Source organism: Lepidochelys kempii, chromosome 4 (genome assembly GCF_965140265.1).
Source record: "Lepidochelys kempii isolate rLepKem1 chromosome 4, rLepKem1.hap2, whole genome shotgun sequence".
Lineage (NCBI taxonomy): Eukaryota > Metazoa > Chordata > Testudines > Cheloniidae > Lepidochelys > Lepidochelys kempii.
The window spans coordinates 79,884,815-79,911,565 of NC_133259.1; the positions used below are offsets into that span (position 1 = coordinate 79,884,815).

The 26,751-nt window shown below is 42.0% G+C and overlaps 1 protein-coding gene across 4 annotated transcripts in view; it reads left to right on the forward strand.

Moving 5' to 3' along the window:
• The first annotated feature begins 762 nt into the window (after positions 1-762).
• The window catches only part of SNX25 (sorting nexin 25), a 148,101-nt gene continuing 122,112 nt past the window's right edge, over positions 763-26,751 (forward strand). For 2 of the 4 annotated variants that reach the window (XM_073341841.1, XM_073341839.1), the window contains exons 1-2: positions 772-1,509; positions 20,374-20,458. In XM_073341841.1, coding sequence (XP_073197942.1) covers positions 1,030-1,509; positions 20,374-20,458 — 565 coding nt within the window. In that variant the 5' untranslated portion in view covers positions 772-1,029. Of the gene's footprint in view, positions 1,510-20,373; positions 20,459-26,751 lie in introns of all 4 variants that reach the window. The other 2 variants (XM_073341842.1, XM_073341840.1) reach the window with 2 other exon arrangements.

The window sequence follows — 26,751 nt, forward strand, 5'->3', positions numbered from 1 at the left end:
CTCCAGCTTCCTCCAGGCCCCAGGGGTACTTAATCCCAGACTCTTCACCAGGCCCCCCCTCCTTTCCCCCAAGACCCCACCCCTGCCAGACCTCTTCCTGCTCCACTCTGCCCAGGTCCTGCCCCCACCCCTTCTCACAAGTCCCTGCCCCCACTGCACCCCACCTTGCCTCTTCCTGCCTAGTTCTGCCCTCCGCCCCCCCCCCCCCGTCCCCGCTCCTCCCCCTCAAGCTGATCCCGGTGAGCAGGAGGTGCTGGGAAGGAAGGGGAAGAGTTGACCAGCAGGGCAGCCAGCTGACAGGAGGTGCTGGGGTGGGGGAAGAGAGTGAGCTGGCTGCCAGTGTATGCTTAGCAGTCACTAATTTTTTTCCGTGGGTGCTCCCACAGAGTCAGCTCCTATGTGTTTATCTAACCTGCTCTTAAAAATGTACAACAGAGATTCCACAACTTCCCTAGGCAATTTACTCCAGTGCTTAACTATCTTGATGGTTCCTAAATTTTTCCTAATGTCCAACCTAAACTGCCCTTGCTGCAATTTAAGCATGTGCATGTTTGTAAAATCAGGGCTTAGATTATAAACCCTTTAGGGCAGGGATTGCCTTTTACAGTGTGTAACCTTTTAAAAAAACATTATTAGTGATATAGTTATGTTTTGTTTTATAACCTTATGATGATAATTAATGGTGTGACAATAAGGAGGCAGCTGTCACTCAGGCGCCTCCTTCTCCTCCCCCTGCTGGACAAGCGCGGGCACGGCGCGGCCTCCCCCTGCTCCCACCGAGCGCCGGGCCACTAGCGGGGAGGAGGAGCAGAGCAGCAGCCGCAGCCGGAGTTGGCGGGGAGGGTTGGCGAGGAAGTGACCGGCCCCTCTCCCCTCCCCTCCCCTCCTCTCCTGTGCTGCCGGGCATGAGCCCCGGCTCCCTCTCCTGCCGGTGCGGTGCCAGCAGCCGCGGGGCTCGGGGAGAGGCGACCTTCCGAGGGGGCCGCTGGGGCGGGAGATGCGCTTGTTTCCAGCAGCGCCAGGAGCAGCATGTTCCCCGATGCCGACAGCACTAGCGGCAGCAGCAGCAGCAGCAGCGGCGGGCAGCCCGAGTCGGCGGGCGCCGCAGTCTCCGGCGCCCCGGGAGCGCGCAGCCCCGGCGGCCAGTCCTGCCGCAGCAGCGCCCCAGCGGCAGCCGCCGTCGCCGGCGGGGAGGAGGAGGCGGACGACGAGGAAGAGGAGGAGGATCCCGGCTCGTCCCGCCTGATGCTGGCGGCCGGGCTGGGGCTGCTGGCGGTGTCCCTGTTCCACCTGGGGCGGGCGGAGGCGGGGGACGGGGGGCAACCGTGCCTGGCCCTGCTGCTGCTGCGGTTGGCCCTCTACCTGGGCTGCGCGGCGGCCGCCTTCCTGCTGGGCACCTTGCTCGCCTTGAGCGGCCCGACCCGCGGCCACCTCCGGACCCCGCCGGACTTCCCCGCCGCCTGGAGCCGCGGGCCGAGGCGGGACGCTCCGCTCCTGCGGGCAGCCGCGGTAAGTGACACCCCGGGCTCTTCTCGCTGCTGGACAGACCCCCCCTCCCTCCTGCCGATCCCGGCCGTGCCCCAGCTACATAGCCTGGGCCCGGCAGCACAGAGGCCCCGGGCACATTTTGAACTGCGGTTTCTTGCTCACTCCTGTGTTGGGTTAAATCCCCTCCAGCAGCACGGAGGGGCTGAGATTCCTGCCCTCTTCCCAGCGCAGAGAGACCCCCGGGGGAATTGTGTGTGCCCGAAACCACACCTGGGGTGGGGGGCGGCTTCTGTAGAGTTTGCTGGACGTTAATCTTACGCTTGGTCTCTGACAGATGTTGCGTTGTAAATGCTTTGACAGCGGTGCTGCACTTAAGTGTTGTTGGCTACAGCTCGGTCAGGGGCTCCTGATCATACAAACTTGTCGCCGGTAAACGTTGTATGATGACAATGTTTTCCTGCAACAGTTGAAAACGATGTTTATTCAGGTCAGTTCAATTCTGCTTAAGGGTATATTTAAATCGAGAGTGCCTTTAGGTAGCCATCCGGATTCCAGGAACAAATGTTCGTCTTCTTGCCATTCCTTTACTTTAAAAAAATATTAAGGGGGGGGTTGTAGGCAAGATACAAAATATTCATGTTGCTTCAATGTAAATGCAGCTGTAGGGAGTGCCAAAGACTGTCCTTGAGTAAACTTTATCATAATACCTCCTTCAGCTCTTACACACCTGCAAGATGAACTTGGGAAAGACATTCAACTTCACATTCTGTTTACCCTTCCAGGTTAACACCCCCAAATATAACAGTTTTCCTGCTGAACTCCAAAGGCCAGTTGTGTAGAGGCAAACCCTGTGTTAACACATACATAGACTTGCAGACTTATTGAGAAATGTTAGTCAAAGCAACTTATTTTAAGCATTTCCTGCCCCAAATAAAAAATCACAGGACTGTGAAAACTATTGCTTGACACGAGGAATTGTTTTCACTCTAATGCTGCATACAGATATAAAGGATGTGTACCATCTGACATCCCAGGTAAGCTCAGTATAGCTGATAGGAGACACATGCTTGTGAACTGCATAGTTCCATGAAAATATAGTGTAGGTAAGTGAAATTCCACAATAATAAATAATGCACTTTGTTATAGTGCATTTCATTAATGGATCTCAAAGTGCTTTACAATGAAGGGTAAGTGTTGTTAGCCACATTTTGGTATAAAACCTAAGAGTTAATAGGATCCAGGTAGTCCTGTTTAATGCTTTAACTTTGGTGTTAACAGCAACTTGAAAGCGTTATCATTTCTGAATTTCCAGGATGATGTCTGATTCAGCTTTTGACAGCATGGGCCTTTGAAACTGAGAGAGTAGAAAGCCTGTTATAATTCACTCACTAGTATAGTTTGCCATTCTTCCACCTCTCTCATCAAACATGCTAACAAAACTCTACAAAACTTTTGGGGGAGGAATTGTTTCTTTGACCTATTAGTCATTAAAGAGGGAGCAGCAGGAAGGAACTAGTTTTTGACCAGAAATAAATTACCAGGCCTACTCCTGAGGGCTGCTGTCTATTGTTGTACAATAGAAAAGGACAGCGCATTATTTCCAGTAGAAAAGGATTATTCAGCCAGATGTTGGATGCTGGTGACACTAGTTGGCAAAACTGGCATGAAGGCATGTTCCGGGTCCATCCCCAGCAGTGGGTAAAAGTGATATTATATCTGATTCAAAAATGGCTACGCGTTTTTTTACACTGACATGCCTTCACCTTGTTCAGGGGTTTTTAGGAAGCAAATAGTGTATCTGCGCCATATGTGTGCAGGGGATAGGGTGTGGGTTGCAAAACCATTGAGGAGACACCCATAGGTCATATGAGGAAGCAGCAGTCACCTTCCTAACCTATATTGAGAGGGGTGTCCTGTTAAATATTGTGGCTAATGGACTGACACAGTTCAGCTAGTTTTTTTGGGGGGGATGGGTGGGAACCTAGTGTTTATTAACACTATTAAGTGTATAAATATTCTTGGATATTAACAATAGTTAATATGAAATTGTGAAAACCCATCTGATGCTGAGAGAAAAAGAAGTGCCAAGTCTTCGCTAACAGGCTTCAAACTCCATGGTCCATATCTTCAGGTGGAATAAATCAGCCTGAAATAAATGCAGCTGTGCTCATTTTCCCCCGTGTGACTACCTGCCCCTCCCACGCTCACCTAGGTTTTAAATCTCTCACTGCCACAATAGGAAGAAACAAGTTAAGAGGGCATTGAAATATGCATACAGTGGAAACTGCTTAATTAGAGAAGATTGAGATTTAAATCCAGAACCGAAGCTAATGTTTTCACTCTGAACAGCACAATAGCTTAATCCAGTGGGCAAGAACAAGAGCTGAAATATCTAGAGACAAATACAGTTGCTTCACTTTATATGCTATATACACATTCTTTTCCTGGTATATTACCTCCCATTTCTCTCTGAAATTTTCTCCTCTCATTCCTGTCCACTGGTTTCATGTGTGGCGCTGTTGTCTCACCACACTTGTTTTGTATTGGCTGTCTACGGGTTTTGTCCTGTGGTATTTTTAATTATTTCTGAAAATATTTTAAATTATTTTAAAAACCCAAAACTTCACAGTTTAGTAGCTGTGGCACAGTTACCTTGGTCCAGGGATAGCCCTTGCCCCAGGATCTGATGCCTGCCAAGATTCAATCAGTTATAATGTGCCAGATGTAGTCCAGTCAAGGTCCTTTCCCACGAGATATAACCTGGCTACCTGAAAGGAGTGGGAAGGAAATGCCAAAAAAAGGAGTGAGGGGATTTCCTCCTTTCCATTTGGAAGCCCCCATCCAAGGCATCTGACTTCCTAGGTCCTACGATTGCAGCTCTGTCTTGTTTTTTCTGACACAAAATTGTTTTAAGCACCAAGGCTCTTTATGTTGCAGATACATTTTCTTCAAAGAGGATTTTTTTATGGGTACAGGAATCATTCTGATCAGTGCTTGGATGCCATAGCAGTGGGGGCAGTATTAAAAACTTGATAGGTATTACATAAAAATATAGGCCACCCAATAGATTTTGTTGCCAAATCTCTCATTCATCTTTCTTTCTGTAATAATTCGTAAGATAAGATCACCTCTTCCTATCATGATTTCTATAATATTTACAAATCTTCTGGTCTTGCTTAACTGTTGCTTTCCTATCTGTCATGGATCCTTCTGATATCATTTTTCTATCCCTTTCAAGAGCCGGTAATGGGGTACCTGTGAAGCTAGAATTTCCCAAACTTTGACACATCTTTCCTTTCTTCAAGCACAGAAAAGAATAATCTGGCTGTGTCTAATGCAAAACAGTTTTCTAAAGAGGGTTATGGATGGGGGCAGAAGGCCTTCATTGGAAAAAGAATCTATTTGGAGTGGGTGTTTCGATGTGAGCTCAAAGCAAGCTTGTTAATTGTTCTTTCTTTCAGGGTGACTTCCACTTTAGGCTCAGCAAATGAGGAAACACTAAGTATTCAGTAATAAATATTTATTCTAACTGGAGTTGGACTGAGCTCTCAGAGAGTTGGTAGGAGTGTTTAATTGACTTCAAAGGGAGCTGGGTCAGGCCCTTATCCTATACTTCAGTTAAACTCTCTATTAAAAAAATAGTTTTGCCAAAGGCCTTGATTCTGCATATATTTATGATGCTTGAGTAGTCCCATTGTTTTCAACAGGTCTATTAATGTGAGTAAAATAACTTACACGAGTAAGTGCGGAAGGATCAGGCCCTGAATAAGCAAAATTTGTCCTTTTCTACCCTTGTTTTGTTTGAACTGTCTCCCAGAGAAGCTATGTCCCACAATGCGAAATGTACTTTGCTTAACCTCGATGGGAGGTGAAAGGTGGGATTTTGTGTGTGTGTGTTTTAAAACTTAGATTGTTCAGTGAATGCATTAGAAACCTATTGAGAATTACATGGAAAAATAACACATTACATTGAAAGACTTCAAAGAAAGTGTGTCATTTAGTTAATATTAGAATCTACAAACAGATGCAAAATTTAATGTAAATCAGACTTAATTTACTTTGTGTCTTTGGTTAATTTGTTTGTGTTTTGCTTTTGCTCCTTCACCGAAACCTGAAGACTTATTTTCCAGTAGTTTGAAGATCTGTGTCTGCACAGCAGGGCACTGTACCAAAATGATATTTTTATATGTGATGTATTGAGTGACCAGCTCTCTGTAGACAACACCCCTGATTCCACATCAAGTTTAGTTCTGTGAAGATCGTTGGTTTGTTTTTGTTTTTTCTTCTCCTGTCCTCTCTTTTTATTTTCATTAACTTCCATATGGATGAAGAAAACTTGCAGACCATTCATGGAAGTAGTACAATGAATAAAAGCAATGGTAAATATTTAGCTATAGAAGCTAATATTTATAGACATACAGTCCTTTCTCACAGATCATAACATGTATGGTTCTAGGCTGTATTTGGCTTTCAATCCTTTAACATAAATAGGAAATATTCCCAACACTTAGAAGGAATTGGTGCTAGACAAGATGCAATAGGACAACAAAGAAATGTAATGTCCTAATTGTACTGTCTTCTAATCAAAACTCTTAAAATTCCCTGGAGATATTTACGTACCAAACAGACACATGCCCTTTCACACAGAAGTTAGAGATGGAAAAGACCTATTAGAATATCCATCTTCCTGTAAATTTAGGATTGTACTGTTCAGCGCCTTGGGTTAATCAGATGTACTAATTTGTGTTAATAGTGTCTGAGATAATTTTGACTGATTTTAAAAAAGTCCCTTGAATGGATAACTAAAAGGGGAAAAAAATAAACTTGTGTGTAACTTAATGTAGCTCCAAGGAACTGGGAGGCCACAGTAGTGTTCTTTTTCCTTTCTAAATTGTGTTTTGACTCTGAGTCACTTTAATGACTCTTAATTAGTGGGTTGAGTTGCCACACTCACTTTTAGAAATACCAAAACTAAGATGGATGAGATGCTTATTAGAGTCAATGACTATACATTTAGTTGATATGAATGATACTTTATAGAGAGTGGTTTATTTAATCTAACTTGAACTAACAGAAAGGAGAATAAACATGTTTTCCAGCAAAAAAAAATGTATTGATCATAACATCACCCCCCAGATTCTGGAGATTAGTGGTTTTACTGTTTTAAATTCACATAAAAAGATTCTTATGTGCACACATGCCCACCATTGAGTGTCTCTTGAAAATTTAAACCTGATATAGTTAGTCACTTTTTTTGTTTTGAACTTACCTTAGGAAAATATCTTTCACATATACTTAGCAGGATTCCTTCTTCAAAAGTATTTTTATACAGTTATTTTGACTGTGAGATTTACACGCCTCTGTTTCACATTCTGAGGTGGCCAGCTTTTCTTTCAGTCCATATGTAATTTATATATAATTGATAATGCTATGTACATAGGTCCCTTGTGCAAGAAGAGAAGAATTGCATCTCTCTCCCCAGACTACCTAACTATTGCCTAGCCTTTGGAGCTGCTGGGGTCCAGGAAGATGAGTTTTATCACTTAAATTGTAGAAAAATCAGTAGTGAGATTATTGGAAAATAGAAAAGGAGTACTTGTGGCACCTTAGGGACTAACCAATTTATTTGAGCATAAGCTTTCGTGAGCTACAGCTCACTTCATCGGATGCATTCAGTGGAAAATACGAAAGCTTATGCTGAAATTGGTTAGTCTCTAAGGTGCCACAAGTACTCTTTTTCTTTTTGCGAATACAGACTAACACGGCTGTTACTCTGAAACCTGTCATATTGGAAAATAGTCCCTTGTGGATCAGACAGGATAGCTGGTGGCCTAGACCAATCATTTGATATGATGTAGAAAGCTGAGCATTCTTCCCTCTTCTGATGAGGAAAATCAACCCCAGGGGTTGGGATGGTAAATAGCAGGAGCCACCGCAGCTATCAGAGGAGGTACACCTTCACATGTAGGTCTCTTTTCTAAAATGTGATCACATGCACTATGTGGAGGAGGGAGGGCTGGGCACAATGTGGAATGGCAGGAACAACATCCTATGCATCTTTTGATTAGGTTTGGATATGTTATTCAGAAACATCCATAATTATCCTAAAAATTAGTTTTTTCTGCAAAATCTACCTGCTGAAGCCTAATTTATCCTCCCCCCGATTCTTAAGAGATCTATAGAAAATCACTGATCCTTAAGGTGTCCTGCTATCCACTTCTGTCCATCTTGAGAATATGCTGTTTGCAGTTCTGTCACCACTGCTTTTTGATCATAGGACTTTCTGATTCCAGAAACCAAGAATTCTGGACTGTCTTTGTTCAAGATTGCTCACCGGTTTCTCCTCCTCTGCATTTTGACATCTGAAGATATGCTAGTTTGTCCTTATCTAAGTGTTTTGTTAATCTCCCTTTAATGATGCAGTCAGCTAACTTCCCTCATGCTGAAGTGAATCTTATTAATGTGTAATTCATTAAATAAATAAATAAAAAGGCAGCTGGCATGAGTGGGGAAGGGATAGCTCAGTGGTTTGAGCATTGGCCTGCTAAACTCAGTGTTGTGAGTTCACTCTTTGAGGGGGTCATTTAGGGATCTGGGGCAAAAATTGGGGATTGGTCCTGCTTTGAGCAGGGGGTTGGACTAGATGACCTCCTGAGGTCCCTTCCAACCCTGCTATTCTATGATGGCAGCAATCTTCAGAAATATTTCTAGGGTTATATTTTGTAGATCCAGTCCTGCAGTGGGAGTTGGGGAGCAAACCCACAGAAGAAATTACCAGGGGAAAAGACAATTACACATTTTCTCCCTCCTTCCTCTCCTCCGGTTTGGCTTAGCTGGCTATGTGTTATTCACAAAATAGCTGCATGGTCCATGGGCCATGTGGATAAAGAAGGTCTGATGGTGGAAGCAGAGGATCCTAGGGGTAGCCACTCTGTACTGTGTTTCCCAAAGAGAATGCTCACCCAGCATAGTGGAAAAGGAGCAAAATTAATGCTGATTAAAGCAGAATTCCTTCTCTGTGTTCTTCTGTTGCCCATTAAAGGAGTTGGAACACAGTGTATTTGCTGTAGAAGGAGGCTTGAGGTCAAAAGGGTTGGAGATAAATGTAGGGGATAAATGTAGTAGGTTAAGCTGTGGTCCGTGATCTGTGTGTGGAGTTGAAGCCTGGGTTTTTCCCAGACCTTAATCTATTCAGATTCTTCTGCTTTCGAATTTGCTGGGACCTTTGCGTTTGAGGACTGATTGTTTTCTTCCATACATTCTCATAAAGGAGGAGAGCACAGGGCTATTCTGTAGGCAGGGAATCCTCTGTTAACTTATCATTATTCTTATGAAATTGTGCACAAACCTTTGCTCTGATTCTGAAGGCCTTTTTTCCATTTTAAAGATGTGATAGAACCACTAATGGATGAAAAAGGAATATTGCTTTGTAAATAGATATTTAAATGCTAATGTTACTTTGCTAAATTAGAAATAATCACAGGATATGGGGAAAGATAGTACATTCAAAACATTTTTTTCCTCAAACTGAGTAGTCCTGTCTGTTTAATTTGATACAACTTTAATTTAACTTTCTATAAAGTTGTTATTGTTGGAAACTCCTAGTTGTAGAAGCTAGGGGTTGGTTATGTGTGTGTATATATATATTTAAAATCTTCAACTCTATCAGTTTAGAAACCAATACAATTAAAACAGTACAGCACCCTAGGATGGACACAGTTATGTTGTAAATTTACGGAAATAAGATATAACAATATAAGCACCCTTATCCTTATAGCTGTTCTTGGAGCACCCAGGCCTGTGATTCACCTTGTTACCGCCTGCCTCTATTGTGAGGGAGTCTTGCTTGTGTCTGGCTGGGTGTCGGCTCCCTAACACCAACAACCTTTCATGCATTCTCCTCTGGGCTGTGGCAACCCTATCTTTTCCTTGCAGGTTAACAATAGGTGCACCCAGTCCCTGAGTCCCTTTGAACTGTTCCCCTGTGATATGCAGCCCCTGATACTGGCTACTTACAGAAATCTCAGATCCTCTGTTTACTAGTTTTATCTTAAACCACCATTCCTGTAAACTGCACAGCACTTAAAACATAAAAGTAGGTTTGTTTAAGAAAGAATAGAGCTTCAACGCGAAACGAGAGTGTGATGGAAACAAATGGTTACAACGCAAAACAAAATCATACAATGCAAATCTGGGTCTACACTTATTAATAGTTACCTTTTCTGCCTAATAAAATAGGTACTCCCCTCCCAAAGTTCAGTCTATTGCAGAGCTAGCTGACTGGCTTTATAGGAACCAGGATCCAGTTTTTCATGAGAATTCTTGAGGGGTGGGAGCTGTCTCCCCAGTGAATGGATTTGTGTTATGATGAAACAGTCTATTGTCTTTTTTCATAGGCAGGGCGATTCCCTGTCTGTTTTAATGTTCTTTTTGTACTTCTAAGTGGTTTCAATTATTTTTAATTGTCTCCAATGATTTTCCACTGAAAGTTGTGGGACGGCACAAGGGTAGACAACTGAGCCTTGGATTACATCTTGGACTAACCAGGGTGGGGTGATTTCCCCCCTGCTTGAGTGGGCCATCACTGAGACATATTATCCCCGGTGACTGAAGTTTTAGTCCAAGCCCATAAAGCGTAACTATATGGAAAGTATATTATTTCTTAAATATTACCTGTACATACGTACATTTGGCAATGGTTATGAATTTTGACTGGTTACAAGTGTTCTGTAGATACTTTATATATTGCTCCTATGAATATCCTGCAAGACATTTCTTTGGTGTAATGGGTTTATTGGGTCTGAGGCTAGAGTTGTTTGCAAAGAACAGGGGACCCTTTGCCAAGGGGCCTCTGTGTCACAAACTATGTCCATGCTAGGTGGTTGCACTGTTTTAACTCTCATGTCTAAACTGAGAGTTAAAATGATACAAAAAGTTTGTAGACCAGTCCTTAGTATGACTGATATATAACTTCTTTGATAGCTAAAAGTGATTTAAAAATATCTTAAATTTCTTAGCGGTTAGTGTGGGTCTTTTGTGAATGAAAAAATGCTTACGTACTGTTCATAAGGTATTTCTAGTAGGAAAATTATATATCCTTCTCAGTTAAAGCTGAACTCATGGAAATTTTACTAAAACATCATCAGAAGCAGCAACTATTGATTACCGAAGTTCATTCTGATGTTCATGTACATCATGAGACTGTGACAATAAAGAAAAATGTTAATAGTTATAATATTGGATAGCGCAAGCAGATGAGTCATTTGATATTGGTTTTTGTGTATTACAGTCTTTTGCCTTTTGGCCCATAGATTAAAATTGAAAAATGCTTTGCACAAAATATAGTTATATAATGTACTGTGACAGGGTCGGGCCAGATGGCTACAGGGGAGTAATAGAAGGCAGATATATTAGCCCCAGGTTAAGTAGGTCCCTTTTCCCTGGGTAAGGTAACAGGGAAGGTTCCAGAACAATCAGGACCCTTCTGGAGACTATTAAGACAGACAGGCTGATTAGAACACCTGCAGCCAATCAAGAAGCTGCTAGAATCAATTAAGGCAGGCTAATCAGGGCACCTGGGTTTAAAAAGGAGCTCACTTCAGTTTGTGGTGCGTGTGTGAGGAGCTGGGAGCAAGAGACGCTTGGAGCTGAGAGAAAGTGGACTGTTGGAGGACTGAGGAGTACAAGCATTATCAGATACCAGGAGGAAGGTCCTATGATGAGAATAAAGAAGGTGTTGGGAGGAGTACCCGGAGTAGAGGGCAGGCTCGGGTTCCCCCCAAACCTCCCAACTCCTGGTCAGACACAGGAGGAGTCGACCTGGACTGTGGGTTCAGAAAAATGGCCAAGCTGAGGACTGCCGTGAAGCTCCAAGGCGAGCAAATCCTCCAATAAGTGCAAGACCCACCAAGGCAGATGAGGAACTTTGTCACAATACATTGTATTCTGAGTTCTGTACTGGTTTTATTTTTATTGCATTAGTGTAATCGAAAAAATTGCTAATTTTCCTGTGTGAGTGGGCAGAAAACTTGAGGGCAGAACAAGTATGTGGTGGCTGATGTTTATGCCTTATACGTGTTGTCTGATTTGTAGTGTCACATGTTTTAGAATTGCATCTGACTAATCATGCAATAAGTTGCATATTAGTATGTCGATACTGCGTTTTGTTTACCTTGACCTCCATACATCTCCATCTCCATAGTTAATATATCTACTTAATTCTTTACAATTTAATATTTCAACTTGAGTTATGTTTAAAACAGGTTTTAAATTAATCAAATTGTGTCATACCAATAAATTGCGTTAGTTTGGTAATTTTTTCATTAGGAAGACTGATCAGATAGTAAAACAGTCTAAGGCTGGCTCAGTGCCAGCTTGGATTTCATTTCAAGCCTCCAAGGCTCTTGCTGTCTGTATCTTACATGATTCCCATCAGTAACAGATAAGGTTGCCAACTTTATAATTGCACGAAACTGAACACACTTGCCCAGCCCCTGTCCTGCCCGTTCTCTGAGGACCTGCCCCTGCTCACTCCATCCTGCCTCCCTCTGTTGCTCACTCTCCCCCACCCTCACTCACTTGCTCATTTTCACTGGGCTGAGACAGGGGGTTGGTGTGTGGGAGGGGGTACAGGCTCTGGGCTGGGGATGGGGCTCTGGGGTGGGCGCAAAAATGAGGGATTCAGGTGTGGGAGGGGGCTCCAGGCTGGGGCAGAGGGTTGGGGTGCGGGGAGGGGTGAGGGCTCTGGGCTGGGGATTTGGACTCTGGGGTGGGGCCGGGGATGAGGGGTTTGAGGTGTAGGAGGGGGCTGGGAGTGGGGCCAAGGGGTTTGGAGTATGGGAGGGGGCTCCAGGCTGGGAGAAGGTACAGGCTCTGGGTTGGCAGTGCGGGATCTGGGTTGGGGTCAGAAATGAGGGATTCAGGGTGTGTGGGGGCTCTGGGCTGGGGTTGGGATGCAGGACGGGGTGCGTGCTGCAGCTGGGTATAGGCTCTAGGGTCAGGCTCCAGATGAAGGGTTTGGGGTGCAGGAGATGGCTCATGGATGGGGCAGGGGGTTGGGGCACAGGAGAGGGTGCAGGCTCTGGATGGCACTTACCTTGGGCGACTCTCTGGAAGTGGCAAAATCTCCCTCAGGTCCTAGGCCTAGGTGCAGCCAAGGGGCTCCGTATGCTGCCTCCGCCCTCAGGCGCTGCCCCCCGCAGCACCCATTGGCCGCGTTTCCTGGCCAATGGGAGCTGCAGAGCCGGTGTTCAGGGTGGCACCTCTGGGTGGGGCAGTGTGTGTAGCCCCCCCGGCCACCCCTCCACCTGGGAGCTGAGGGACATGTTGCCGCTTCCGGGGAGCCGCGTGGAGGCAGGTATGGAGCCTTCCTGCACTGCCAACCGGACTTTTAACAGCCTGGTCAGCAGTGCTGATCAGAGCCACCAGGGTCCCCTTTCGACCAGGTGGTCCAGTTGAAAACCGGACTCCTGGCATCCATAGTAACAAATGACAAATGTGATACAAAAGATTCCAGCCAGTGCATGCTTCCTTTTCTTATGTAAACAAACACATGCAGGAAAACCTTAAGAGGCAGAAGTATTTTTTCAAATCAGTGTTCCCTGTTTTAGTGGCCTCATACCTCTCCTTTTTTCTCCCTCCTCATTTGAATCCCAAAGTAAGTGAGAGTTCAGAAATCGGTAAAATCTGTCTTAATGGCTGCTGATTTATTATAATCAGAACTTTAAGGCATTGTCTCTGTTGTGTTGTGACTGTCAAACGTTTTCATGTAGACATAACCATTAAAAAACTGACAGTGTCTCACTGGGGGGAGGGATAGCTCAGTGGTTTGAGCATTGGCCTCTTAAACCCAGGGTTGTGAGTTCAATCTTTGAGGGGGCCATTTTGGGATCTGGGACAAAAATTGGGGATTGGTCCTGCTTTGAGCAGGGGGTTGGACTAGATGACCTCCTAAGGTCCCTTCCAACCCTGATATTCTAGGATACCAGTTAAGCATATAAGATTTGACGTCAGTGAGAGCAGGATTAGGCCCATAGTAAAGATGTGCAAGACTTTTTTTTTTTTTTTAACCTGAGCAGGTAAGACTGTATTGCTTTAGGTGGCAGCATGCTGTGCAACTGAGGTTGTGCCCAAAACAGACCCTCTGAAGAAAAAAGAAGTGTGTTACTTTTAACCCTTAGAAGCTGTAGTGATGCTTACCCATTTTACAAACAGACTGACATCTCCTGGATTGATAGCCAGTTGTAACATATGTTGGTTGGCTTGGGTGTGTCTGTACATTTCTTCATAGCAAAAAACATTTCAGTTATAGTCCGTAGTTTTCTCTTACTCATAACATTGCAAAAATTTTTTCTTTTATGCTCAAATATTCAGGGCTGGCCTAAATCACAGGCACCATACGCATGTGACGAGGGCCCTGGCATCTGGGGTCGCATGATGTCAGAATCTCAGCTTTGGTATTAAAAATTGTTTCTAGCGCTTATGGTGATGAAGAAAACTTAAAGAGCCCCTGTGACCTAAGTGTCACTGAATCAGTAATGTGTGCCTAGTCAGCAAACAGCCTCAAACAGTAGTTTGGAGGGGTGTAACTTTCCTCATTAATTGTAATGGCACATAAACTCCGAAACCTGCTGTTCTGGAGGGCTCCCTGATTATACCATTACCCCAGCAGAGGACTGTGCCCTTGCTGCCTCCACACCATCATATGTAGAGGGGCTCTCTCACACAGAGTCCTCTGCTTGCATAGATTGCATATCTGATCTCTCCTCTGGAATAGACCCAAGCTCACCTTAAAACAGGAAGCAATGGTTTGAGGAGGAGAGGAGGCCTGCCCAGAGAGAAGAGGTGGTGGGCCTTAGTGTAGAGGGTTCCACAAAAGCTCTTATACTGTGCTTACGCACTTCATGGAAGTCAATAGATCTCTTTATAGGCCCTAAGAGCTGAGGTACCACATATGGCTGTGTATGGGCCTCTGCAAAATATCAAGTAGACTTTTTCCCATAGAAGTTTTTGCTTTGAAGTGTCCTACTCTTTAAGATTTAAGGGACTGTACCTACTATTTCAAAACATTCCCCTTTTTTTGTCTTTATGTCTTTGCAGTCTCCCTATGTCAGACCTGCATTGAGCCATCTAAATACAGAAGGTACACTGGTTTAACCAGAGGTACATTTTAAACTGTTATAGTTAAACAGTGTAATCAGTTCCATACATGGGCACCCTTCAGGGTGGATTTGATTTAAATCATGATTGATTTAAATCACTAGTCAGGAAAACTTGATTTAATCATGGATTTCTACATAAAAGTGCATTCTTATTGGTTGTTATAACCTTAATACGTATTCTTCACAACTCAGAGATAGATGTAGGTTTCATTTTTAGAAGGTACACACTATACATTTTTAAAGTGATTTATTTTGAAAACTTTTCAGATTAGTCCCTCCCTTCTCACATTTATCTCCAGACTTCTTCTCCTTGTCCAGATCTATTCTGTCCCCAACAATCTTCTATTCATTGAACTTTTTGAAACTGCACTTTTAGAGAGAGGTAAAGGATTGGCTGTGTGTACACAAATTTGCAGAAGGACGATAGGGTTGAGGTCTGTTATTTCTCACCTCTATATATTTATTTAATTAATTAATTAAAAACATTTTTTGCTGTTATCTCTGGAGACACAAATCCAGTTTGAGAACTTCAAAACTAAGCATCTCTGATGGTATCCTCTAGACTGAGCACTGAGTCCAATTGGGCAGATAGAACGATTAACCTAAATAATCTATACAGAAGCCCCTGGAACCCCATAAAATTGGGTCCCTAATCCATGAACTACAGGTATTGGAACTCTTTTACAAAAATTTTTCTTAAACATAACATGAATATATTGTCTCATGCTATAAAATTGGAATTTATAATCCCTATTCTATGATGAGAGATCTTTGAGCTATAATGAATCTTAATTAAAACTATAGATAGGTTTTTTCCTCAAAAAACATTTTATCAAAAAAGTCCGATTTAAATAAAAAAAAATCTGATTTTTTTTTTTAAAAGAGCATTGATTTTTATCCACCCTGGCACTCGTTTATATGAGTTGAAAACGAGCTTATTTCAGTTTAGCTTGTGACACAAGCTAAACAAACAAACATCAGGCTTAAACTGATCTAAAAGAATGTCCCTGCAGGGGTTTGCACCAGTTCAATTAAATAGGTTTAAAATTGTATCTTAGTTAAATCAGTGCAACTTCTGCATTTAGATGAGTGGCACTTCCTTTAGATGTGAAAACATCAAAGAAAACAAAGTAAGCCCTTTCTAGTCTGAGCTTTATAACCAGAACTTCATTTCCCCCCTCTCCCCCCAGTGAAAGTGGGGCACAGACATACTGGCAGTAATGGGAACCAGTGTAGGGGTAATTTTAAAGTCCTACCTACACTACAGAAACTGTGGTGTTTGACACCCACATGCCCTTTTAGCTCCTGTTTACCTCACCTCAAACCAGTATTACACCCATTTGTCCTGCTGGCATGGGCAGTCAACTGTTCAATGCTCATTGTACCAAAGTGTGCAGACATTTCCTTCTGCTAGAACTCTCAAGCTGTCTGTGCACAAAGGATTTTCTGAAAATCTCCCACTGTTGCTCTAGAGCTGGTGCAAGTCTTCTTCCAATAGTTCATGGACCCATGGAACCCTGATAATAGACTGTCTGCTGTCTTTACTGTTCCATCGTTCAACCCAGTGGCCTGTCTACACTAACACCCCCGCCTTTGCCAGCACCAATGGAGCTGAACTGATGGTTGGATTTAAAAAGCTTCTCAGTGTAAAGCAAAGTGCAAGAGGCATTGCTAGGGGGATGTTGAGCACTGTTGACTATCAACACCGGCTGGAAAGAGAATGGGAGTTTAGAGGTAGGGATCTTTGTATGACACGTGGTGTCAAATTCAGCAGTTGCTTTAGTATAGACATACCCTGAAATGCGGTTCATTGTTAGTAATTACCAGTTAAACTGAATTCCCCTGTGTATTCTTGGATGAGTTCATGTGAAAAAGCATCTGCTGCTCATACAAATAAATGTGAATGTTTACATATAATTGGGATCTTTTTCCCCTAGAGATTTGATTTGAATTTTACAACTGGAGGACTAATATTTGCTTAGCTCTTTTCCCGTTTGCTCTCTGCCAGTCTGGAGCCATTTCCTCTCAAACTGTGGCACTGCTGCACTGTCTATGACCTTCTACACCGATTCCTGTGTCACTCTGCAGTATTTCTCAGAAAATTCAACTTACTGTGCAGCTTCCATACAATGTATCTCCATTGTGTCCTTTAATAGTTGTGTACTGTGCCACCAAATAGATAATTATTTTTAAAGTTTTTTTATCATCCTTGTCCACTGTGATTTCTTACCCAGTTCCTTCTTCTGATCACCCCTTTTGTTCAGATCTCTTGCTGCCGAGTATCGAGTATCACTGTCTCTTGGTTCTTGTTGAACATGTTTGATTTAAGCAGAGCACTCCTTGCCGTTTAGAAGATAAAACTTGCAAATTATAAACAATAACGTTCTGTAAAATAAATTTTTATGAATTAAACCATGAGTTTGCAATTGCCTCAGTAAAGTACTCCACAATAAGGGCTTTTGATTTTTAGGTTTTAACTAATAAACACAGATAAAACACCCACCATTTAATTAAAAAAAAATCAAATTGGTGTTTTATCCAATAAACACTGGAAAAATTTTGGAAATAGTTACTTGTATCTAAGTGCTTGTCACACTACTAGGTGTGATTTCTAAAGCGCACTAAGATGTTCGTCAGTGAAAGACCCTGCTGGTGCGCACTGAAGATCCTAAAGATTTCCTAAACAGTACTATATTAAAGTGCACTAGGGAACATTATAAAGAAATTACTCATTACTGTGAAGTGTATAATATGTTGCTCAGTACAGTATATACGAGAGCCCCCCCAAAACCCCTTATTTTTGGACATCTACATAAAATTAAGAAACCCTGTCAAACAGAAGTCTAACCCTCAGGCAATAGGGAAGCACTGCTCTTTGTGTTGAAGCATAAGACTTTTAAGACTGAAATATGAAAGGATCAAATTGTGCAGTGAGCCCACTTTGTAGAATTGTGTATATGGGATTATAGTGCCTGTGATATGGAGTAATTCCTGATACAGAAAGGGATCTATTCTTAAAGTATTGAGCTGACGTCCTTTCCTCTGCTTGTAAAGAGGTACTGAGTTGAGAAGAAGGAAAAAGTCCCATGATATGAGGCAAAAATAGGTGTTTAATATGTATAGTTTCTTTGTCCTGGATTACATTAGAACTAGTTTTGAATGTAGAAATTTGTGGCAGATGCTCCATTGGATCCATCACTACTCTAGAATGAGGAAAAAGATACTCAATGCAACTATATAATGTAAACAAGTGTGTGTGTTAGAGAATGATCCTAGGGGAAAACTTGAATGGCTTTTGTTTCCAGGACCCTCTGAAGTATCACTCTGTTAAATTTCTTTAGAAATGTAATTGGAATATTTATGCAGCTGATTCTCTTCCCATTTCTTTTTAAATTGAGACATGGGGAATAATTTTATTTCCATCCTATGAATAAGGCACATAAATCCTGAAGTAATGCCATGACTGGCATTATGAATTTGCTGTGTGAAACAAATTGTCTCAAAAGTAGCAAATCAGAATCCTCAAAATATTTTTGTTAGTATTTTACAGGCTCAGGAAAATGTTTAGAAAACCCTCAGCTGTCCAAACTATCCTTTCTGCCTAAGGGGAAAGAGAAGTCCTCTCCTTATATATGGCATTCCAGATCTGTGGAACTCCTTACCTGCTTATGATGCTAGCTTTTAAGTGCTAGGAGACATTCATATGAAAGAACTCTATGAAATAGTGTAAGGTTAATTCATTGATTGTGCTATGATTTATAAAAAATATTACTATAATGGTAGCACCTAAAGGCTCTGATTGGGGATCGAGAACCCATTAGAAGTGTGTTGTGCTAGACCAAGGGTGGGCAAACTTTTTGGCCCGAGGGCCACATTGGGGTCCAAAACTGTATGGAGGGCCAGGTAGGGAAGGCTGTGCCTCCCCAAACAGCCTGGCCCCTGCCCTCTATTTGCCCCCTCCCACTTCCTGCCCCCCTCAGAACCCTTCACCCTCCAACCCCCCCCCACTCCTTGTCCCCTGACTGCCCCCTCCGGGACCTCCACCCATAACCCCCCCCCCGGGACTCTACCCCCTATCTAACTGCCCCCCCATCCCCCCCCGACTCTCCCTCCCCCCCAGAACCTCTGCCCTATCCAACCACCCCCTGTTCCCCATCCCCTGACTGCCCCCTCCCGGGACCCCCCACCCCTAACTGCTCCCCCCCCCCCGGGGTCCCACCTCCTATCCAACCATCCCCTGCTCCCTGACTGCCCCCTAGGAACCGCTGCCCTTATCCAACCCCCCAGCCCCTTTAACATGCCGCCCAGAGCAGAATGTCTGGGAGCCGAGCCGAAGCCAGACACTCTGACACGCTGTCCTGCATGAGCGCGCAGCCCTGCTGCCCAGAGTGCTGCCCGCACAGCGGTGTAACTGCAGGGGAGGGGGGGCAGTAGGAGAGGGGCTGGGGGCTAGCCTCCTGGGCCAGGAGCTCAGGGGCTGGGCAGGATGGTCATCTGGCCCGCGGGCCGTAGTTTGCCCACATCTGTGCTAGACACTATACATGTATCGTAAGAAAAAGATAGTGTATTAATTGCACCAAAATGCACTGAGCCATCAGACTCTCTTTAAATCAGGTTACAGTTTTGGCAGATATAAGTTCTAACACTTCATTTGTGTTTGGACTTCTCCCCAGATTTAGAGGAAAGATTTTTGCACGTTTTCCCCCTTCTTTCAATAACTTTTATATTTACCAGGAGAACATTTCCAAAGTGCTGTCTCTTCAGCAAGGGACTGAATCCTTTTCTGTATTTAAAAGTTGTACTGGAATAACATGGGACTGTCTTGCATCCATTTACAAATTCTCTCCCATTAACAGATCTGTGCACTTAAGTCAACATAATTAGTCTGGTTTGCAATCAGTGCAACTCCATATCTGTCGGAGTTAGGTCGGTTTGGCAGCAATGTGGCTGCATCCTACTTCCAATGTAGTCAAGGCCTGAATTGCAGATCCTGCCTGCTCCTTCTGGACATGCTTTTAGAATCACACTCTGGTGTGGACGTCGCTCCCCCCCAGCCTCCCTTTGGTGCTGTAGAGGCTAATATCTTAAAATTAAAAAATGCCTATTTAGGTAATTAGCTTAAAAATAAGTAGTCATGGATATTCATGGCTAGTACTTTACTTAATAGAAAAGTGCTTTGGAAAATTTAAAGGGCTCACATTTTAAAACATTTCACAGGGCTGAGCAAAACCTGTTTTGACAGAATGCTCCCATGATTTAATGTTTGCTACTGGCCTTTCACTGAGGTGTACCAAGGTGCAACATTTGTCTTTGTATCCAAGTGAACTGCTGGTCCAGGAATTTTGCTTCCCTGAGATCTTGTAAATCTATGAAAACATTACACTGTTTACTAGAACATTTTTTTTAGTTGCTTAGAGTGCTGGACCTGGCAAGTGTCCGACTGTTGACTGATGAGATTGTAAATAGGAGACAATGCCCTTTAGGAAATATAATAGAATTATTGCAAATCAGAGAATTTAAACCCTAGTATGTCATAAGATTCTCACTTCAAGTGTCCTTGTCAACGTTTTAGGAAAATGCCATCGATTTTGTTTTAATAATTTGGATAACAGGAGTGTCTTGTAAAAAGCAGGTGATTTTACTGTTATTTTGGGCTTTGTTTTTTCTCTTCTTTCTTAAGCAGCTTAATTCTTTATTTTTGGTAATAGGTGTTCTTTTATTTCAGAGTCATTTGTCTGGAAATGCACATGAATCGCTCCAGTCTAGGAGGGTGGTCATTTCTCATAACATGGATAAAGCTCTGAAAGAAGGTGAGTCTTACCTGGGAGCATGAGTGGATAGATTGTGAATCTCTACTCAGATTGGTGAACAGTTACTTGCAAAAGTAATCCCATTTATGTTTAGGGGACTTCTTGCAAAGTGAGATGCTACTCAACAGTGTGTAAAGATATCAAAATATGATGCAAAATTCTTCCGATACAACACATTTTGTCCTGGATTAAAATAATGGTGGAAGGAAGGGAATCTTCAAAGATGTAATAATTCTATAGACAATAGAAAGTCACAAAATGTAAGTGTCGCACTATCACTGGCATCTCTTCATTTTAACCATTGTAAAAGACAAAGGAAAACTCAAATGTAGTAAATTTCAACAGGATTAGTAGATAGAAATTATCTAATACGATGTTGTTATAGTCAATAATACATGTTGCTTTCTTGGTCTTTATACTTGCTTCCATGTGTGCAATTGAGATACATCTGCTATACTGACCAAAACAAGTTTCTACTACTGTTGGTGCTGTTCAGCTATGGAGGAGCCCAGGAGCTAGATGCTACATGTATTGGTTCATTAGGGAGCATAGGTTGATGAAAGTTAGCTGGATTTTATTCTGCATCATCAGCAAACTTGTTGAAAATTAGAGTTGTAACTGATAGGTTTCAAAATGTAGTTGTAAACGGAATTGTCTTCAAGCAGGGTGTGTTTCTAGTAGGGTATGTCAAGGCTGATTCCTCACTCTGGCACTTCAAGTGCAGAAGGTGGGGGCCTGCAAGGATTTTAAAAATTAATACTGGCCACTCCAGGCTTGTATTAAACTCTCAAGGTTACAGCTTCTCTCTAACCTTGGATGGGTAGGTGCTGCCACCACCCAAGTGCAAAAAACCCCTTTGAAACCAGAAAGACGCACTAGGGAATTCTTTCCTGTGGGGTACCCTCAATCCCTTTCACCCCCTTTCCGGGGAAGAGCTGAGAAAGAAAAACAAAGGAAATCAGCTGTTGCCACCAACTACTTAAACAATGTATGCACAAACCTCGTAGGACACAAAAAATCCTATCCTGTTCTTAAAAAAGGTAAATTTTATTAAAAACAAAAAGAAAGAAAATACATCTGGAACTTATGCTTTTGTTAGATTTAAAAAACCCACTTACAAAAATTAAACATCAAGAATAACCTTCTTGAGGTCAGCTTAAAGGTTACAAGCAAAACAAAAGCATTTGGGGTTAATACAGAGGAGTCCACAAGCCAATAAAAAGTAAACCAAAATAAACCTAATCGCATATTTCTAAACATTCCTTATGTACTTACATATCTGGGTTGTTAAATCAGTAGTCTAGATATGATTGGATGATTTTCATATCTGGCCTTTAGCTTCTTACAGCATAACTGTTCCCTCTTCCCCTCTTTCCTGGAGACCATAACACACAGACAAAGGGAAGATTTTTCCCAATTTCCCAAAAGTTCTAGCCCTCCCATTGGCTCTTTTGGTCAGGTGCCCACTCCTTTCCTTTTACCTGTGGGCTTGTTAACCATTTACAGGTAAAGCAAGTAGAGAACAACCACGAACGGAGTTTTATAGCTAACTGGCTGGCTGGGTGTCCATAAAAGGGAACTACTCTCCCCCCTCCCACCCCTTCATTTATCACAGGTTATGAGAGATCGGTTCTTAACCTTACACTGTTTAACATTTTTAACAATGAACTGGAAAAAATATATAACAATTGCTGATAAAGTTTGCAGATGACACACACATTGTGGGAGTGATAAATAGCAATGAGAACTGGTCTCTGATACAGAGCAAATCGGCTTGCTTGGTAAGCTGAGCTCAAGCAAACAGTATGCATTTAAATATAAGCAAATGTGAGATTACGCATCTGGGAACAAAGTATGCAGGCCATAGATACAAGACGCAGGATTCTATCCTGGGAAGCAGTGACTCTGAAAAAGATTTGGGGGGTCATGGTGGACAATCATCTGAACATAAGCTCCTAGTGCGATCTTGTGGCCAAAAGGGCTAATGTGATCCTTGGATGCATAAATGGGGGAATATTGAGTAAGAGTAAAAAGGTTATTTTACCTCAGTATTTGGCAGTGGTGTGACAGCTGCTGGAATACTGTGCCCTGTTTTGGTGTCAACAATTCAAGAAGGATGTAGATACATTTGAAAAGGTTCAGAGAAAAGCCTAAAGGAATAGAAAACCTGCATTATATGAGAGATTGAGCTCATTGAGTCTATTTAGCTTATCAAGGAGAAGGTTAAGGGGTGATTCAATCAGAGTCTATAGGGACTTTGAAGAGTCCTCTATTATCAAATTTCTGTTCTCCATTAAGCTAGCAAAGATATAACAAGATCCAATGTCTGCAAGTTTAAGCTAGATAACTTTAGGTTGGAAATAAGGTGCAAAATTTTAACTGCGAGGTTAATTAACCATTGGAACAATTTACCAAGGATTGTGCTGGATTCTCCATTACAGTAAATTTTTAAATCAAGAGTAGATGTTTTTTTTCTGAGAGCAATGCTCTAATTCAAACAGGAATTAATTCATGGTTATGCAGGAGGTCTGACTAGAAGATCACAGTGGTCTCTTCTGACCTTGTAATCTATGAATGCAAAATTAAGGACTACTAATGCTCATTTGTATGCTGCCTGTTAATAGCATATGCAGACAGCACATACAGTTGTTCATAAGCAACTGGAACACAAAGTCTCCCGATTTTTCACATTTGCTAACTGATCACCCTAACGTCATTCCTTCTTCTGTGATGGCTTTGTATAGTGTCCACTTACGTTTCCCTTACTTTGGCAACTAGCTTAAATTTCATCTCACAGTTTTTTCTGTCCTCCCAACTAATACGCCAGTGATGCTACTGCTTGGTTGTAGTTCATTGTATTATTATTTCCAGTACAAGTTCAGGCATCAGTCTAATTTTAATATCTTCTAAAAATATTTCTTACAGTACGGAGATATATCTTCTGCAATACTAACATGCTAATAACTAGTCGTTATATTTGGCTTGGCCACTCTCCTCTCACCCCAGAGCCAAGCATAACAAAAGAAGGTATGTAATGTCTGCACTGCCACTGAGAGGCATGATTCCAAATGTGGGTAGACAAACTTGTGCTAGCTCAGCTTGAGCTAGTGCACGAAAAAGAGCCGGTGTTGCAACATCCCCATTCAGTGTAGTCATATGCTGTCACCAAATAAACCTTGTTTTACTTATATTCAGTACTCAGGGCCAAGTTGTCTCCCGATCTCCCCTGACAAGTAGTAGCATGTATGTAGCGTAGCCATACTGGTCCCAGGATATTAGAGAGACAAGGTGGGTGAGAGATCATCTTTTATTGGGCCAACTTCTGTTGGTGAGAGAGGCAAGCTTTTGAGCTTACACAGAGCTCTTCTTCAGGTCAGGACTACTGCAAGTTGGTCCAGTAAAAGATTTTATTTCACCCACCGTGTCTCTCTAAGATAATAGCATGAAGACAAACTCTTTAGCTTGCTTTCTTCCATCCTTAATTACAGATTATTGTTACAAGTAACAGAAACAAGGTGAGGGAAAATTACAAAACAAGCTTGTTAGATATTAAAATAAAATATTGGGTGCTAGGTGTTCAAAATGAGAACAAGAACTAAACTATATACGTAATAATAAAGACAATAATTTTCCTTGTTAACAGGAAAAATGCTCTTCAACCCCAAAATACTGACCATTTTTGTAACTACACCGATCTCTGTAAGACTTTGTTAGTTAATAATACCGTGGATCATTAACATTGAAATGATTTTTCAGCCTTTACCATGGATACTGATTTGTTTTGTTTGCACTTCATTCATCTTATCAGTGAAAAGACTAGTTTCACTATTAATTATAGACCTTTTTTCTCTAGTCTCTTTCACTGGCTGATTCTTAACCACTAACACAACACTTCAAAATGTGGGCAGAAGACAATACGGGGAAGTGTAACATCCAAACCAAAAACAGTGCATTGACTCTTTTTTAAAAAAAAAAAATTAAAAAAAAGGAATAGTTTTTCTATGGACAAAGGTTTTGAAAACCTTTTTTATTTGTTACTACACTTAAAAGGCAAGTAGTTTAGAGACAACATTTAAGCAAGACTCAACTTGGATAAACATGGTTTTCAGCTATTTGGAGTTTTCTTAAACCCACAACTAACAGCTCTTGGCTAGAAGAAGAGTACCTGGATAATCGTAATTACATACACAATAGTAATATTTATAGTGCTGAAGAGAAACGATAACTTGGCAGAGTTTGATCAATGTAAAATGTGAGCAAACACAGAACCTCTGATAATTTTTGAGGCACAATTTTTTTTTACAAGAGATAATCAAAAACTAACATCACTCTGTATGTTGCAGATAACTATGGACTGGAGTCACTGTGAGTCTTTACATTGAATTCAGTGGGCTTTGAATCAAGCTCTAGATGACGATCCAATGTGCTTTAGAAACACTAAAAATTATAAGGCATTGATTTAGGCTATAGAGCAGTAGTTCTCAACCAGGGGTCCGGGGTCCACTGGGGGGGGCCCGAGCAAGTTTCAGGGGGTCCGCAAAGCAGGCCTGCATTAGACTTGCTGTGGTCCAAGGCAGAAAGCCAAAGCCCCACCGCATGGGGCTGAAGCCTGGGGTTCCAAGCCCCGCCACGCAGGGCTGAAGCCGAAGCCTGAGCAGCTTAGCTTCACAAGGCCCCTGTGGCAGTGGGGCCCCGGTCAACTGCCCTGCTTGCTACCCCCTAATGCTGGCCCTGGCTTTTATATGCAGAAAAACGTTGTTGTGGCACAGGTGGGCTGTTGGGACCTGTTGGGCAGGGCCCTCAGAAAGAAAAAGGTTGAGAACCCCGTTATAGAGGAACATACAATAAATTCTAACGTACAATAAAAACAATATTAGAATGCACCCTTTTAAATGTAAAAATAAATCCTCTGGGGGGTACAATTTTACATATTCAGAATTTTCCATCCTCCTCCTTGAGCATCTGTTTGATAGAGAAAGGGAAAAACTGAATGTTTTAATGTGACTTGAAGATGGTTTTAAACAGCTTGTTTTGTGGGGAGAGATGGTGACAAATATCTAGTGTGTTAAATATACTGTTGACTTATTTATTTCTATGTTTTTGTGAGTTATTTAGATAGTAATGTTTATAAAAATTCTGCTCTCAAAATACTGTAGAGATCAGTACATTTGAATGTTGTGCCGAATTGCTGTAAATACAAGGAGAAAGTGAATGTTGTGGATTCTTATGATTGTGGAGAAAACTAGGATCCCAAGTTGATTTTAGAAAGGTGTTGCCATGAGGGTAATGGTGACTTAAGGACTAATGCACCCTTCTTTTTGAAAGCGAGTATACTTTATGGTATTAGAAGGGGATAGTGTTTCTCGTATTTTGTAGTTATGTACGTAGGGAAACTTAGCCATCGCTCTTTGCTACTATGACTCTGCCTCAAAGGCAGAAGGTTCCTAAAGAATACAGTACTTTGACCCATTGTGTTAATTCTGGGACAGAGAAATGTATCTACAAGAGAATTGTCACACGTGATTCAGAACAAGAAGTGAGACATTGCCTGTTACAAACAATGGCCACAAATACCATAACACAGTGCTCTGCTATTATTTTACAGCACCCTAAAAGTGTTGCATGTCTTACTTACTGGAAGAAAAGAAAAGAGCCCTGTCCTGAAGAGCTTACAATCTATTTTCAGAAATGACACTACAAAGAGGAATAACAAAACAGTAAAAGGAGGATGGTTGAGGAATGAAAGAGGTGACAGCGACAAGAGAATATTTACTTACACAAGTGCACGTTGTCATGGTAGAATAATGTATCTGAAATTACCCTAATCAGTCAAAATCCCATTATATTACCCCAAATTATCCCCACATGTACTGAGGACAGTTCTTTACCACCTTTATCAGAAGGCCTCCATCTTTGAGCAACCATTGTTACCAGTCTCTTGAGTGGTTGTTTAAGGCAGGTTCCACTGTAATATGCTTTCTTTTTCTATTTTTTCTTTTATTTTTTGTTGTATTTGATAGGCCAGATAATCTCTGTGCCTCAAATCTGTAAAATGGGAATAATAATAATACCCACCTCAGAAGGTGTGTGGCTAAATCCATTAACATATATAGTATGCTCAGATACTCAGAAAAGCCTTTTAAATAGAACTGGTTAAAACTCTTATGTTCTGTGCAATAGCAAATTCTGACACTTCAAAATTTCCTTTCATCCCAAATCAGAACAAAAAGTAAAAATTTTGAAATTTCTTGTGAAACAAAATTTCCAGAAAATGTAGTTTTGGAAATATTGAA